The 17,139-nt window shown below is 46.9% G+C and overlaps 1 protein-coding gene across 1 annotated transcript in view; it reads right to left on the minus strand.

The window, feature by feature from the left end:
* The window catches only part of ATRN (attractin), a gene marked incomplete at its 5' end in the record, with an annotated part of 172,161 nt that overhangs the window by 73,641 nt on the left and 81,381 nt on the right, over positions 1-17,139 (minus strand). Inside the window, 10 exon segments of the mRNA XM_083398154.1 lie at positions 1,259-1,352; positions 2,358-2,495; positions 3,978-4,217; positions 5,240-5,425; positions 6,980-7,196; positions 7,968-8,149; positions 9,061-9,199; positions 11,849-11,970; positions 12,867-13,087; positions 16,982-17,066. Coding sequence (XP_083254280.1) covers positions 1,259-1,352; positions 2,358-2,495; positions 3,978-4,217; positions 5,240-5,425; positions 6,980-7,196; positions 7,968-8,149; positions 9,061-9,199; positions 11,849-11,970; positions 12,867-13,087; positions 16,982-17,066 — 1,624 coding nt within the window.

A 17,139-nucleotide genomic window follows, 5' to 3' on the forward strand; every position in this document is an offset into this window, starting at 1 on the left:
TGTTGGGTGTTCACACCACCCCCAATTCCACCTGCCCTTTATTCCCTGGGGGCAGGTTGGTTGCCTGATAATAATAATAATAATAATAATAATAATAATAATAATAATAATATTTAGACCCCGCCCTTCCCAGTTCAAAAACCGGGCTCAGGGCAGCTAACAACAAATTTAAAAGACAATTATAAAAGCAGCATAAAATACAGTATAAAAACATGAATAACAATAAAATTCAAAAATCAATTTAGGGGAAATAAGCATTAGATAATCCCCAGGGCTAGCTGGGTAAATTAGTCCTATTTGGGCCAGCGAGGAGGCCAGGGGAGAATTAGCTGTGGGGTCTTCATAAAAGGGGAGGGGGAAGGAAAAGAAGGGGAATAAAAGATCAGGCTAAATTCAAATTGAAAGCCAGGTGGAATAGCTCTGTCTTACAGGCCCGATGGAAGGAGGTTAAATCCGGCAGGGCCCTGGTCTCCTGGGACAGAGCATTCCACCAGGTCGGAGCCATCACTGAAAAGGCCCTGGCCGAAGATAGTCTGACTTCCTTAGGGCCCGGGGACCTCTAACTATGGTTATACATGGACCTTAAGGTCCTCTGCAGGGCAGACCAAGAGAGGCAGTCCCGTAGATACGAGGGCCTTATGGAGCCACCATGCTTTCATTTGTACATTTTTGTGTTATTGCAATCAGGCTGCAGTGGCTGTGCTAAAATGTGCATGTCTACAGAAAAAGAAACAGGAATGCCACCACATGGCATCAAGGAGAAGCCGGGGATGGGGGGGGTACAGCTACATGAGCTTCGCTTTTGGCCCCAAATGAAAGTCTGCTGTGCTCTGGTGCCAAGCCGCCAGACTTTGATTTTTAAGCTTTTCTCTTTTTTATGCTCAGGCTGTGATTACGCGCGAAACCTTTGCTCGTTCACACACACAAAAGCCACCCCATAGGAACGACTTTATCCAGCATCAACAGGAGCGGCTGCAACACAAATAAGTGGATTTTATTTGGTGCCTTGAGAGGACACCCCAGCACTGTGGTGCATCAAAAGCTGGATCCCACACCCCAAGTTGGAAAATTTTTGGCGTGAAAAGGTTTCTGTAGGGAGCTATGGGCCATGCACTGATTGCTCACAGAGCAGTCTGACTGCCCTGAAACTTTTGTGGGCACAAACAGTATTGAATGCAGGAGTGTGTAGAACCAGCCCAATGCCATCAAGAGCACAATGAATGGAAAATAAAAAGGACATATGGAAAGGCTGACTCACAGCTGACACTCCTCTCCTTTGATTCCTTTTGTGGTGCAAAAACACTTCCCTGTGTTTGCGTTGCAGATAGAAGCATGGCCATTGCACTTGCAAGCTGCAAGATAAACAGATTTTTTTTCTGTAAAATAAATACTGATGGATCAATTAACAAGCAATTAAGCTGTTCACATTGTGAGTGGCTTCCCACTCGTTTATATGCCTTGAATGCGCATTTATGACAGGACACAAAACACTGCTTGTTGCACAAATTTGCAAGACCGCACTTGATTGAGTAGCACCCTGAATTTCATCTCTCCTCTTTTACGGACGGACAGACAACCCCTGGGTGAGAACTAAAACCAAAGGTAGTTCAGCAGCCTTAGCAAAAGGCGAGGAGGAAAGCAAGATCTTATCAAATTTCAGGCATGAATGAATGGCAAAGGGATCATCTCTACAGACTCAATGTCTTTGTTAAATGAGTCAATGATTGGGAAACGTGTTGCTCAGACTTTTGGTTCATATTTGAAGTAGACCTGCCACAACGAATATTATGATCCATACCCCTGTGAGATGCTTCTTTAAGTTCAGTTATATGACAGATGTAATAAAATATCACTGATGTTACACAGTTCTATCACTGGTAATTATCAATTATTCTGGAAGAGCACAGAACAGACACAGAATATGTATCAAGTGTAGAATTCAGCTTTCTGGTAATCTTAACTTCGCTTTTTAAATGGTTCCCACCCCACGAGGCTGGGAAGGCAGCCTTGAAAGTATGTAAGTGAAACTTGCTGAATTCTCCCCCAAAAAGCTAGATGAATAAAATTCTCAGTGTTTGGATGGCTTCGGTGCCCTGGCAAAACACAAATAAATTATGCAAAGAAGCAAAACCATAGCGTTCAGTGAAATCGTGTAAATTTGCTCATTTTGCGCAATTTACAAATTGCAGAAAATAGGTTTCCTTGGCACAGAATTTTGCACAGTCCACACACAGCCTTGATCATTATGGCCTGCATACTAGATGTTAAAAAAAAAGGTCAGGCAAAAATAAATGGGGACCAGGGGAGGAAATGCAATTGTTCAGCAGTGGGGAAGATGGATGGAGGACCCAACTTACGCTGACAGGTGCCTCCATTTGTGGGGTCTCCATAGTAACCGGAGATGCAGGTTTCACAGTGCTTGCCAGTCGTCAGGTTCTCACACCTCTCGCAGATGCTCTCGTTGACACATCTACTGTGCCCGTTACACTGGCAGGCTAGAAAACAAAAAGGGACGCTCAGCACATCTTTCGCTCTCTCCCATCCATCTCGTTAGTTGTCACCACAATTTTGATTGCTTGGTGTTTTAGGCTAAGTAACAGGAAGTTCACACCAGACCAGGTGGTCTTGGTTTCCAGCGATCCAGGATAAGCACCAGAGCATCTCAGCAGGGCTCCCCTTCCCAGGGTGGACTGGAGTGCACACATTCAGCAGCCACAACACTCAGTACTTAACTGTGCTGGAGAAACTCTCTGGCATCGCAGGTGATTGTGCATCGCCTGTATCTGTACTCAAATAATTCTAATGGACATTAGAATTAATGGAGGGAGCACATGAAGAAATTTGCTCATTTATGTTGACTCATCTGCCCATAGACAAAGGCATTTATACTTGTCATTTTGTCTAACTGCACAGCATGAAATTCAAAGGATCATATCATCATAATCTGGAAGCGAAACTCAAAATTATTTTTGAGTTTGAAACAGTTGTGCCCCCTTTCATATCTTGCCGGTGCTGAACTGCTTGATATCTGCAGCCACTGTTTCCTTTGATGGCCTCTGCTTTGGGAGACATCCCACCACCTCTATTCTTCCCCAGCCAGTTTGGGCTCCTGTTCTGAACGTGACGAAATGACAGCACAATCTAGCAAATCGGATTTAGCTATGTGCTGACATCAGTATATGAAAACTATCAATAAGGGCACTAGCTTCTTTCTGGTCACAGTAAGCCTAGCCAATCATCAATCACTGGAAGAACTGGGACATTCCTCTGCCCTTTCGCAACACCAACTCTTCTCCCCCACAAAAAAGGAAAAGGAAAAGGAAAACCAGCCAAGGAAGAAAAGCTTTGCATTCCAATAAGCTGTTTTTCCCCCTGCCCCCATTTCAGGTGACATTAACCCTTGTATCTATTCCTATTTTATTTTAACTATTTCCCATAAGGCTGCAGCAGGGGAAGATATGGGACTGCAGGGCTGCTGCACGAGCTTTGCTGAGCTACTAGGTCCATTGGGCTAGCCTTCTCCCACCAACTGTTGAACTTCGACGTGGTCCTTTTAAGAACTTCATACTCTTAGGAACTGTTGTCTGAATTTGCCTTCCCCTCTGCCTTTCCTACTGCAACATGTCTTTCAGGCTGGAAAACTGTGGGCAAGGACTGCCTCATTTATTATGGAGTCTTTTAACTAAAGAGAGGACTAAAAACACTATAAACAAGCAAACGGAGTGGCAGACTTCTACATTATAAACGTAATATTACATTCTCTGAAGTTCTCCCTTAACACGGCTAACATCTCTGCACTACTCAGGAATAAGGCACCATTACCTGGTTCCCTTTTCAAGAAACTGAATACGGTCACTGAAAGATTAAACAAATCCACCCTCTTCTTGCCCCTGCCTACTGGGCATACAAGAGGATCACTTAAGGGTTTTAAGAGAGAACTGATCTCCACATCAAATGTGCACTCCTAAATAAGTTACCTGGACAGTGAATAAAGGACCAATTGTATTTGTTCTCAGCCAGGCACATGCTGACATCAAGGACAGGCTCCAGGTAGGATTTTCCTGTTGCTGGTGGAGGTGAAGGCGGCATCTTCACTGGACCTCTGGAAGAGCCTTCAATGCACTTCCCCTTGCCCGTATTACTGGGATCTGTACACCAGCCACAGCCAGGCTGCTCCAAACAGTGCCCACAAGTGAAGTAGCCAGAACAGTTTTCAGCTGCGGAGATAAAGAGAACTTCCAAGTTAAGGAAAGAAGACACCAGTGCTTTAAGGCTTCACACCCTGGGCTCGTTCACATGCAACAACAGCACACCAGGGTCTGAACACCCTCCCGCTTGCACACTGCCTTTTTCGCATTCTGTTTCGATCCTGGCTGGCTCCAAGAAGTCAGAGTTTGCCATTAAAGCTGAATGAGCAAACTACAGCCTGCAACCTGCTTTCCAAACAGCAACTGGGAAGCGTAATGTGAAGTGGGCTTAGTTGTTGTTGTTTTTCTTCTTGTAGGTTAGGACTTTCCAAATATCAATAATGCAATCATAAATAAAGATGAATGGAATTTTAAAACAGGACCTGGGTTGCATCTGAGTAGCCCGGTAAATATTGTGCAGGAAAACTGGTGCTGGAGGCTTCACCTGGAACTCTACCGGCTGGAGGCAGTAGCCTGGCAGGATGCAGACAAATGAGAGCCTCAAAAGTCCTACTCAGTATGGGGATCCTAACATATTCCTCTGGATTTAGACCACTGCAACTTGCCCACAGCCACCCTGTTAATCTGGGGAGCAGCTTTGGGATCCTGTTGTCCTCAGTCCTACAACGAGCACACATACGAGTAAAATTCTGTTCTCCAGTCCAACAGAAGAATATAATAAAATCTGTATACTCGCTTCCTCCATAGATCTCAGGGCAGTTTGCAACATAAAAATGTAAGATAAAAGCGCAAAATACAGGCAGCAACCATTTCATGTGGAGGTTCCATTCCCAGGCCCTGTGTGTGCAGCAGAGCACATATAAATGCACCCCACCCCGTTATACCCCCCTTCTGCCATCTTCCAGGTCCAAAAGGACCCTGCATAGGTGATTGCACATCAATTGGATGCCTCCCAAAATAGTCGCTGCCTGTACATAAATATACTAGGTGCAGGGCCCATTGGACGATGCCTGCCAAAGCAACCGCCCCCTTTATGGAACTGCCCCTAAACAACAACGGTTGAGATCCCCATCGGCCAAGGGATTGCTTACGTGGACAGCTGCTCACGGTATGCCACTCCATGCACTGGCCGTAAGGGAAAGAGGCCACATAAGCACTGGAGTCCACACACTGTTTCTTGTTGCTGCACCACATACACTCAGAGTTGCTGCTGGTGCATTCGCTGCACACCGTTCTCAAGCCACAGGGGGTACGGCACTGCTTGGCACTGTGGTTGGCTGCGCATTCAACAACAACAACAAAAAGGGATTAGGGCAAGCAGCTTTTACCATGTGAGACATTTACAAGCCTTTTTCTTGAAGCCAAAGGTTAACACTACATTGCTGGTGAAAAGAATCCAACTTTCTCCTCCCGAACCCCCAAAAGGCTGCTGAATCCTGACACCGCTTCTTGTCAGCATCACTGTGGTCCTTCCCATTCTTTACTAATAAAGCTCTTATCCATTAAGGAAGCTGCTGCAGCCCTCTTGCTGACAGACCTCTTTCCGCAACCCAGACAATTCAAAACGGCTCTCGAGTTCAGCTCCGTGCCTGATTATCCATTTAATTTCCCCTCGAGGCTTTAGCCCTTGAGGTCACACTCTGCATGAACGCCAAGGTTCTTCAAGATAAACCACAGCTCCCTAGACTTTAAAAGCTGGAGCTCACATTTTGATCAGTAGTGGGATGGTGTCAAAGGACTCCACAGAAGTAAGTTATCACCACTCTGACAGTGCAACAGACTCCCTAGGCAGGCGGTGGATTTCATTGGAAGTTTCTAAGCAGAGGTTGGATGGCCACCAGTCATGGATGCTTCAGTTGAGATTCCTGCATTGCTTCCTACGTTCCTGAGTCAGACAACTGATCCATCTAGCTCAGTGTATTCCACACTGACAGGCAGCAGCTCTCCAGCGTTTCAAACGGGGGACATTCCCAGCTGTAGCTGGAGATGCCGGGGACTGAACCTGCAGATGAACCTGCAGACGGGACCTTCTGCAGATGAAGCAGATGCTCTACCACTGACCTACCATATTTTTCACTCTACAAGATGCACTTTTCTCCTTCTAAAAAGTAAGGGGAAATGTCTGTGTGTCGTATGGAGCGAATGCAGGCTGCGCAGCTATCGCTGAAGCCAGCAGAGCAAGAGGGTAGCTGCGCAGTGCCTCTTGTTGTGATGCCTTCATAGCGATGCACGATGAGGGACGGAAGGGAGCCCTTATGGAGCCCCTTCCATCCCTCATCCTGCCTCTCTGGGAAGCCAGCAGACCAAGAGGCGCTGCGCAGCTCTCCCTCTTGCTCTGCTGGGCTCAGCAGAGCAGCGCAGCGCCTCTTCAGCAAAGCAGGAGGAGGAAAGGAAGGGGCTCCGTAAGGACTCCTGAAAAGTGTCACTTCATCTCGCCCGCCTCCTCCGATCCCCCCAGCAGGGACAACGCTGTTAGGTGGCCAGCAGATCCAGCTTCCCCAAAGGGGTGGACGGACCAGCGGCTCCTTAGCCTGATCCTCCCTCCTCCTTCCTCTTCAACAACATTTGATTCAGAATTTTTTTCTTCTTGTTTTCCTCCTCTAAAAACTGGGTGCGTCTTATGGTCGGGTGCGTCTTATAGAGCGAGAAATGCGTAAGTCCCTTTCCCTTGAACTGATAGTCCAGTGTGTCGATACAAATCAACTCTAATATTGTGGAAAGAAGAGCCTACACTAATGCACCAATCTGTATTTGCATGCCACCAATAGCAATGGTCTTCACAGATGTTTGTCACCAGTCTTCTACGGCAAGAGCACCAAGAGATATTTTACCAGGCCTTTCGCAGACGCTGCCATTGACTTGGTTGATGCATGTTGCTGCTTTCAGCCCTTGGTTGTTTGGCACCGCCAAGTAGCTGCAGAACCCAATGTCGCTCGGCTCCCCAGGCAGCCACTGGAGTGAGGTGTTCGTGAAGGGCGACATGTCTTCCCAGCACCAGTACGATATGTTGATCTTCCGCAGCCCAACCCAGGGCGTCAGGGCTTTCGGCTAAGAGGAAGGAGGGCGGTATGAGAGTTAAGGAGGAGCACACAACCACAATGTAACACATGGGCATTTTCAATGAGCAAAAATATGCTTTCTATTAAGAGATAGGTCTTGCTTAACGCATAATGGTCTCTGGGCTGCTGAGATTCGAACAGGGTGTGAGTGAGAGGCAGCAAGCTGCTGAGTTCGCAAGAAGGTCATTAGTGTCTCTCCACAACCCCCTCATGCTATCGCCAACTTCCTTCTCTAGCTCTCTGCCCTTCAATAGACATGCATGCTAATTGCGGCAATTCTCATAGCTAGAAGCATACTAGACAGTCGAACCCAGCTGCTGAAATGGAGCCCTAAAAACAGACAACAGCTTGTCAGAGACATAATGGCAAGCCTAGGTAGAAGGGAGGGGGTGGCACCATGAGTGCCCCAAGGGGGATAGAGAGCACAGTGTCACAACTGCCCCACACTAATAAGATTATGGGTAGTTGGGTCTTACAAGATAGCTAGATGTGGGTTCTCTGCATATGGAACCAAGCCAGGTAAGCCCCAACTTTCAACTGCTAAAGTAGTCAAAACCCAAAAGCAGTTGCTTTGGGGGGATTAACATCAAAAACATAACATTGTGCTGAGATGCCAACATTAGCCTTGGTTACAACCTCACGGAGGAATATGAATTTCAACAGCTCCCTTTGAAATGGAGCAACTCAACCTGAGCATTAATGTGCAAGGGCCTCCCTGACCACCCAGACGCAACTTCAAAGGGCATTACGGATCACTCACTGATGACTGTGTTTTCTGGAGTTCTTTAAGAAGGAAATCCACCTTCTTCTGGGTAGTGAGCGACGCCAGAGCGGCATTGTGGCTCCGGCAGTTCAACTTCGCATTGTCGTAGCTATCTTTCGTTTGCGTGAGCCTCAGACAAGAGTTGCCCACCAAGTGCCAGGTGGCCCCACAGATGTTCTCTGTAAAAAAAGAGGGGCAGAAGTTTCACTCTTGCCTCGCTTGCGGCGATCACCCACAGGGACTCAGGTGCCTTCAAGGATCTCCAATTCACAAATATATATATATATTTAACTCATCAATATACTATCATTTATTTAACTCACTAATAATAATAATAAAATTTTATTTATATCCTGCCCTCCCCAGCCGAAGCTGGGCTCAGAGTGGCTAACAACAGTAAAAGTAACACAATTTACATAAAATCACAATCAATTAATTGAAATACATTCTAAACTCAATTCATTCTAAAATCAATTCAGAATCAAATTAATGGCATTAGTTAAAAATACAGTGGTGCCCCGCAAGACGAATGCCTCGCAAGACGGAAAACCCGCTAGACGAAAGGGTTTTCCGTTTTGGAGGTGCTTCGCAGGACGAATTTGCTATGGGCTTGCTTCGCAAGACGAAAATGCCTTGCGATTCCTGGGGTTTTTTTTTCCCTCCCAGCCTTTTTCCCAAGCCCCTAAGCCGCTTATCAGCTGTTCGCTAAGCCGCTTATCAGCTGATCTAAGCCGCTAATACCCTTTTAGCAGCTAATACGCTAATCCCTTAAGCCTTTAATAGCCGCTAATAGCCTTTTAGCAGCTAATCCGCTAATCCCTTAAGCCTTTAATAGCCGCTAATAGCCGCTAAACCGCTAATAGCGCTAATCCGCTAATGGGCTTGCTTCGCAAGACGAAAAAAACCGCAAGACGAAGAGACTTGCGGAACGGATTCTTTTCGTCTTGCGAGGCACCACTGTAATGTCAGTGCAATAAAGCAATGCAAAAAGATAGGCAGGCAGGCAGGCAGGCAGATATTCTTCTCCATTTGGGAGTGAAAGGAAAGGGTAGAAGCATATGCGAATGCTACACTCAAGGAGAAAACATACCAGGCAAAGCAATGCATTCTTGATTCCGACCTTCCCACTGACAGTTCTGGTCCAGGCTGCAGCTCTTACAGCTCGTCTTCTTGTTACAGTAAAATGCAGGGTTATCCTTGGGGCAATTCTCAAACGCAGCAATGGGAGTCTAACAGAGACAGCAAAAGGGTACACTTTTTCCTTCACAACATACACAAGATGATTCAACAATTCTGCTAAAGGGACAACAGGGTAGATCTAGCCATGAACACACTCCTTGTGGGGCACCAAAGCCAGCAGAGTTATCTAAACTTCAGAAATCCCATTCATCCACCCAGCTTTGAGACCATTCCAGGCGTGGGTTTCATTGGAAGTTCCAGATCAGTTCCATCAGTTTTGTCACAGATCGTCCCACTGAATAAGAGTTTTGGGCAATGCATTCAAAGTGTGCCTCCCAGGTGGTGACAGCCAAAGGTTTTGAAAACATTCAGGAAGCAACAGGACTTTTTAAAGGTGGCTAACTGTAAGGATGCATTCCCAAAACACTTTGGGGCCCATATACTTTTTTAAGTGACTAAAAAGCAAGTTCTTCAGCTGTTGGGACCAAAAAAAGAAAAGAGGGAAAAGGGGGTCCTGAGGGTCAGGGTGTATGAAGAAAGCTTTCCAAATGCAGCTACATCAAACAACCTGGCAAAGTAGCAGCCATGTGACCTTATTCCTCATTGCTTAGCTCAGCTTTTGCTAACCTACTGCCTCCAGGTGTTTCTGACACTGGGTCCAGCCAGCACAGCTGTCCAAAGGAGCCATTTCCACCCACTCCAGGACCTTCATGTTGTTACCCAACAACATGAGCTAACAGTGTGACGCAGCAGCAAAAAAAGCCCTAATGCTATTCCAGGTTGCATCAACAGAAGTATAGTGTCCAGATCAAGGGAAGTCATAAAGGTAAAGGGACCCCTGACCATTAGGTCCAATCACGGACGACTCTAGGGTTGCGGCGCTCATCTCTTTTTATTAGCCGAGGGAGCCGCTGTACAGCATGACTAAGACGCTTCTGGCGAACCAGAGCAACACACAGAAACGCCATTTACCTTCCCGCCGGAGCGGTACCTCCACTTGCACTTTGACATGCTTTCGAACTGCTAGGTTGGCAGAAGCTGGGACCGAACAACAGGAGCTCACCCCATCACGGGGATTCGAACCGGCGAACTTCTGATCGGCAAGCCCTAGGCTCTGTGGTTTAACCCACAGCGCCACCCGCGTCCCCTAAGGGAAGTCATAGTCCCACTCTATTCTGCCTTGGTGAGACCACACCTGGAGTACTGCGGCCCCAATTTTGGCAAGCTGGAACATGTGCAAAGGGTGGCAACAAAGATGATCAAAGGTCTTGAAACCAAGCCTTATGAGGAATGGTTGAAGGAGCTGGGTATGTTAAGCCTGGATAAGAGGAGACTGAGAGGAGATACGAAAGCCATCTTCAAATATCTAAAGGGATCCCGCATGGAAGATGGATCAAGCTTGTTTTTTTCCTGCTCTGGAGGGTAGGACCCATGGCTTCAGGTTACAAAAAAAGGAGATTCCGATTAAAGAGCAGGAAGTTTCTGACAGTAAGAGCTGTTTGATGGACTCCCTCGGGAGGTGGTGGACTCTCCTTCCTTCGAGGTTTTTAAGCAGAGATTAGATGGCCATCTGTCATGGATGCTTTAGCCAAGATTCCTGCATTGCAGGGGGTTGGACTAGATGACTCTCGGTATCCCAGTGCTACAGTTCTATGATTTTATGAGTCAGAGGTCTCGTCCACACCACACCCCATTGCATGTAGTCCTTCTAGGTCACCTAGTCACCTTCCCTATGTCCTAGGAGCCGGAGGCATCTCAACTGGAAAATGACCCTTTAAAAAATACAAGCAGGTCCTCAGAGGAAGATGGGTTGACAGAAGGTCTGGACCCACCAGCCTTCATAAGGCTTCAGAATGCCACTGAGACAACAGCCCTTTTCCTGCAAGCTCCAGCTAGCACTCGTCACACTGATCTGTCCATGGTCCTGACAATCTGCGGTTAGCCTTCCTGCCGAAAGGGGTGCATTGATCTGGGCCCACAACACAGCACTGACATTCATTTATCCCAACCCTGACCCATGCATGTGAACCTGAGCACTGTATAGAACGCCAAAGAACAGAACATCAAAAACGAAAATCCCCTAACTCAGCGGTTCTCAACCTGTGGGTCCCCAGATGTTGTTGGACTACAACTCCCATCATCCCTGAGCTCTGGCCTTGCTAGCTAGGGGTGATGGGAGTTGTAGTCCAACAACATCTGGAGACCCACAGGTTGAGAAAGGCTGCCCTAACTAAAAGGATACAAGGGCATAGGGAGGACGTGGACGAATAAGGGACTATACTATTTTATTGTAATAACGTGAAAAACCTAATATGCTATAGATAAGAAAGAAAGACAAGCAGAGCCACTGATCTAACCCAGCCTGCCTTGGAAGCATCTAATCAAAACAGGAAAGACAAAGGTAGGTCTTCAGTGACTTGAGTACGGGGAGATTGTTGTTTGCACCCTGCAATGCTTCTCAGTGTGTGTGACTTGTGTGATTAGGTATAAAAAATAGAAGCGTTTTGGCAGAGTATACACAACCCTTTTGCTTCTCCCCATTCTCTCTTTTAGGATGTTCATTAGTGAGCCACTGAGCACAATTGAAGCAGCCCACCCAGAGCTACGAATTGCAACTGCTTGGCAAAGTCAGCTGCAGTTGCTGACAAGCGCTTTCTTGGCAGCAGACATAACCGGGGGGGGGGGGCAGAAACCGTTACCTGGTCTTCTGAGCAGTTGCTGTTCCTCGACACACACTGGTCGGTGCACCAATGGCACCGGTTTGTGTTGGACGTGCAGCTGTAGCAGTCTGTTATCTGATCGCATTTGTCATGGTCCACAGCTAGTAAGGAAAAAGAAAGACCTGCATGACCAAACGGGCATTTCCTAGCAGTCTCAAAAGGTCTACTTGCCCACCGCAATTCGGACACAAGCAACAGGTGTTGCTATTTAATTAAATTTGCATGCCGCCCTTCATCCACAAATCTCAGGGCAGTTCACAGCATAAAAATACTAGATAAAAACATAAAATGCACGACAAAAACAAGAACAGAACAATAACCCACCCCTGTCACTGGGCTATTCCATGTCAGGCTGTAGCTGGGGAATTTCATATGAATGAATGCTGCTTTATCTATATAAAAGGATACTCCACATTGTAAGTCACCATGGACATTATTATTTTTATTATTATTTCAAAATATAGAGGAGCAGCTCTAAAATTCAACGAAGGGGAGCAAGAGGGGTGAGCCATGGGAAAATATGCATTTACTTCAATTGCACCTATGCAGCTTAGTTGCAGCAGGCAGGCAGTACAGTGGCACCTCGGGTTACAGACGCTTCAGGTTACAGACTCCACTAACCCACAAATAGTACCTTGGGTTAAGAACTTTGCTTCAGGATGAGAACAGAAATCACGCAGCAGCGGCGCGGCGGCAGGCCCCATTAGCTAAAGTGGTGCTTCAGGTTAAGAACAGTTTCAGGTTAAGAACGGACCTCCGGAACGAATTAAGTTCTTAACACGAGGTACCACTGTAACTGCATCTCTGACCGCTGTCAATGCTGGCTGGACCTGACAAGCGTAGCTGTTCAGTGATATCTGAAGGGCGCCCCCGACATTTTTCAACCCCAAAACCATTCCCCAATGCTACCAAACAGCCAGTGGAAACATCCCTAACCGAAGGCAGTGTCCAGTATGCCAGAGTAATAAAAGCCAGTGAATCTGTCTGCAACACCTACCTGTCCAGCAAGGGCAGTCCTCAGCAGCTTTTTGCTCTTGCTGCTCTGTGGCCAGTTCCCACCGGAGGCACTGGAGGGTGGAGCTGTTCCACACGCATCGCAGCCCGGGGCCTGCCCCCGAGCAAGAGGTTGCATTGCTGTAGGCTTCGCAGCTTTCCGGGGTGTATTTCACAATGTCGCTCAACAGCAGGCTGTTAAAACCTCCAAATATATACATATTGCTAACAAAGGAAGGAAAGGGGAAGGGAGAGATCAATGGCTTGTTCTTTACTTCAAAAGGGAGACCGTGTGAGACACTTCTAACCGGCTGATCCACACACAGAAGCCGTGTTTGAAGATTCCTCTCAAACACTAGGCTTGTTTCCAATTAAAGCACTCCCATTCCATGAGAAGTTGCCTGGTTGTTCAGGAACCTTTGTAGGGCCGTTCACCGTTTACAGCAGGCGCTGGACCACTTGCAGCCCACTGGCCTTGTCAAGCAGGCAGCAAGCCCACAGGTGCAGTTGGAATGCACTTAGCTTGGTGGGTCGCAAGTCAGCTTCCATAAAGGTAACATTTCTACAGAGTTCACCACTATCAGAGAGTAGCCAAGCAGCTCTTTATGGCACAAGAATCTAATATAAGTGCTAGAAGCCACCCAGAGTAGCTGGGGAAACCCAGCCAGATGGATGGGCCATAAATAATAAAGGTTGTTGTTGTTGTTGTTGTTGTTGTTGTTGTTGTTGTTGTTGTTAACAGCTTGCACTGCAACACTAAAAGAGTAAAGAGAGAGGCAGAAGGACTAATAGGAACTACTTAGTTCTACATGCTGTGTGTTTGTGCAACTCATCGGCAAGTCAGGTGTAGGGAACTGTCAGGGAACTGCCATCGGCTCAGGGGGGAGAGGGGAAAAGCCGGATGGATTACAGAGAGCCCCCAAAGATTGTGGGAAGCAGCACCTTCTCAGCGGAGGAGAGTAACCACGCCTCCAGTGGAGAGGAGCTTCAGGGCTCGGAGGAGGCGAGGCGGTGCCAGGACACCTTGCCTGGGCAAAGCAGGGAGGGGAGAGGTCCTCCGTTACCCACGCCCTCCTTGCGCAGTAAGCTTTCGCGCCGAGAGGGGAGGCGCAGACTGGGCGTCAAGAAACTGCTTTGCTGGGGAAGGTTTAAGGACCGCCCACTCACGGATTCTGCCAGTGAATGAGCCAGCCACGGGAGAGTGGCGCTAAAGTTTATTTTGGCATCAAAAGCAAGGCTTCACAGCTGTGCAGGGAGGTATTTGCCTCCTTGCTCTCGAGCAACCCCTTGGAACCCTAACAGGAACCTCTAGCCCTCCAGATGTTGCACTGGCAATGCTCGCTGAGGTTTATGAGAGCTGATGAGGGCAACATCTGGAAGTCCAAAGGTTCCCTGATATAAGTACATGGTCTGGTATGCAGTTCTGCAATGGGCATGCAAATAATCTTGGGTGTTTTTAAAAACCTACATCCAGTCTTCTTGGCTACTGAGAAGTTTGGGGAAATTGCAGCTGGGGCTGGTGGACATCTTGGAAGCAGAAGGGTGAAGTCATGATGCTCATGGCTTCAGTACTCTAAATCATGGGTAGGCAAACTAAGGCCCGGGGGCCGGATGTGGCCCAATCGCATTCTAAATCTGGCCTGCAGACGGTCAGGGATTCAGCGTGTTTTTACATGAGTAGAATGTGTCCTTTTATTTAAAATGCATCTCTGTGTTATTTGTGGGGCCTGCCCAGTGTTTTTACATGAGTAGAATGTGTGCTTTTATTTAAAATGCATCTCTGGGTTATTTGTGGGGCATAGGAATTCGTTCTTTCTTTCTTTCAAAATATAGTCCAGCCCCCCACAAGGTCTGAGGGACAGGTCTGCTGAAAAACTTTCCTGACTCCTGCTCTAAATTATCTTAAGTATCTCTTGGTTCATTGCTTCCCCATCTCCACAGTTGTTTCCTGACCCTGATCTATGCAGGCCGCCCACAAGCCAGTTTCCATGTGCTTCCAGTCCTCCAGCCTGGGTCAAAAACTCTAAAGCCGGACTGAGCAATGTGTGGCCTTTCAGGTGCTGCTGGACTACAGTTCACATCATCCTTGCCAATGGCCCTGCTAGCTGGGGCTGATGGAAGTTGGGAGACCAATGCCATCTGGAGGGCCACGGTCCCCCCTGTTCCTGCCCTAAATCTCTGGCCTATGTGGATGCAAAACTTGCATAATATACTCTGACTGCAAAACTGTTTCACCACTTCCCAACGCAGAAATATTGTGACGTGCAAAGTGCACAGAGCTCTTAATAACTCTGCTGAGCATCACCTGCACACAAAGGAGACCAGAGTTTCACAAAAACAGAGCTTTTAAGTGAACCTAAGAAGTGTGAAAATTGTTTCTCTGGGTGTTTTAAGACAAAAGAGAAAACTGTGGCAGTACAGATTAAGTGACGGATGGCTGAAGTCAAGTGCGGTGCAGTAGATACAAAACAGAGTTCACAAAAGGGCCAGCTGTAACACAGAGGAGCAGGGAAACGGGTTTTCGCCCAGGAGAAGATTTAAGGCGGAGGCTCTCAGAAAGGCGATAAAACCATGTTGTTATGATAGGAGGTACATTAGCCAGCGAATGGGGTGGAAAAGCTGAGTTGGAAACTGTTGTTCAAAGCAAGGATGGAGGCAAAACTCAATGAGCTAAACAGTCATGTTTCAAAACTAGTAAAAGTACTTCTCCACAATTAACCCATTGAGCTCATTACCACGGGAAGGTAATAGCACGGCAGCTAGCATAAAACTGGCAATAAAGAACAAAAGGGGTGGGGGAAGTTTCAAGCCCACCACAAAAGGTAATGTGTACTCTATACACATTAACACAACTGAGTGTAAGGTTGGGAAAGCATCCATGTTGTCATTTGCATACAGTGTGTTAATCTTCTGGGAAAAGCCAGCAGCTAAAATATTGGCCCTATCACTTAAATTTGACAATCCACAAGTGCCATGGATGCCGCTGCAATAGGAAAAGTGACTTGCTTTAATTAGACTTCAGAATAATGGTGGTCCCCTCTTTGTGATAACAGGTATGGGCACTTGAATTGACATGGGCAACAAAGCAAGACAGCATCGCCCCATGTATCCAACGTATCCAAATTTGTTTTGTGGAATGGGAAAGGGGGGGGGGGAATGGTCATTTGTCCGAAAGACAAAACTAATTTTTTCTTATACGTGACGTCTGCAGCAAGAATCCTGGTGGCTAAGTATTGGAAAGGGAATCAGTTACCCACTAGGGGGGAGTGGTTATGTATGATTTCAGAATATTTAGAATTAGCTAAATTGACAGATATAATAAGACAAAAACCCAAAAGTGAAGTGAAAAAGGAATGGGAGTGTCTAAATGAATACCTTAAAAGCCAAGGTTCGAGGACAGAAATCTGGCTGAGTCTGGAATAACCTTGTGAAGTGAAAGGATGAGAAAGATGGATTTATATCTAGATGCTAGGTTAGAGGTGATAAGGAAAACAGGAAGACACAATGAGAGATAAAGGAGGTGCTGTGGGATTGGTGAAAGTCGATGTTTGTTTTTCTTTTTAGTGTTTATATTATTAACTTGTAAGATACGGATTTGTTGTTTTTGTTTTTTTGAATGTTGGTTTTATGTTTTGTGTATTGTTATTTTTTCAATATTTTTTGTGTTGTTGTGTGGAAAAGACTAATAAAATTTATAAAAAAATAAAAAGGTAAAGGAGGGAGCACGCAAGCACAAAGGCTGCATCCTTGCTGTCACATGGCTCCCTCTGCCCTCACACCTGTGGAGGAAAAATACTTGAAGCAACCAGCCGCACTCCTCTAGGCTCCCCACAGCAGACGTTTATTCTGAATGACAGGGGAAGGGCAAACGTCAGAGCCCCACAGCCCCTCTGGGCTTGCGCTGCCCCTTCATAGGAGGAATAACAGAATAGGGCTAACGGTATGGGCACGAGTGGAAGCTCTGTTCAGCCGTCACAAGCAGCTGGTGCAAGTTCAGAGGTCCTGGTCGTGCAAGCAGGAGCACCTTCAGCCATGACCTCATGTGGTCGGGAACAGGAGTGGAGGACGAGACCCTGGCTCCCCTTCTCCCCACACCCACAAGCCATTCTGCCCTCTTACTTGTTGCTCAGCACAGCAGAGTGTCCAAATCTGTTGACGTCGTGAGGGAGGTCAGGTTGAGGCAGCACGGACCAACAATCGCAAGCTGGAATTAAGCAAGCCTCATTTCAGAGCAGTTCCTTCTGGTACATTAGCTGGCATTTTAGGCGGAACGGGGT

The sequence above is a fragment of the Podarcis tiliguerta genome (assembly GCF_965153285.1).
Source record: "Podarcis tiliguerta genome assembly, chromosome: 9".
In the NCBI taxonomy this organism is placed as follows: domain Eukaryota; kingdom Metazoa; phylum Chordata; class Lepidosauria; order Squamata; family Lacertidae; genus Podarcis; species Podarcis tiliguerta.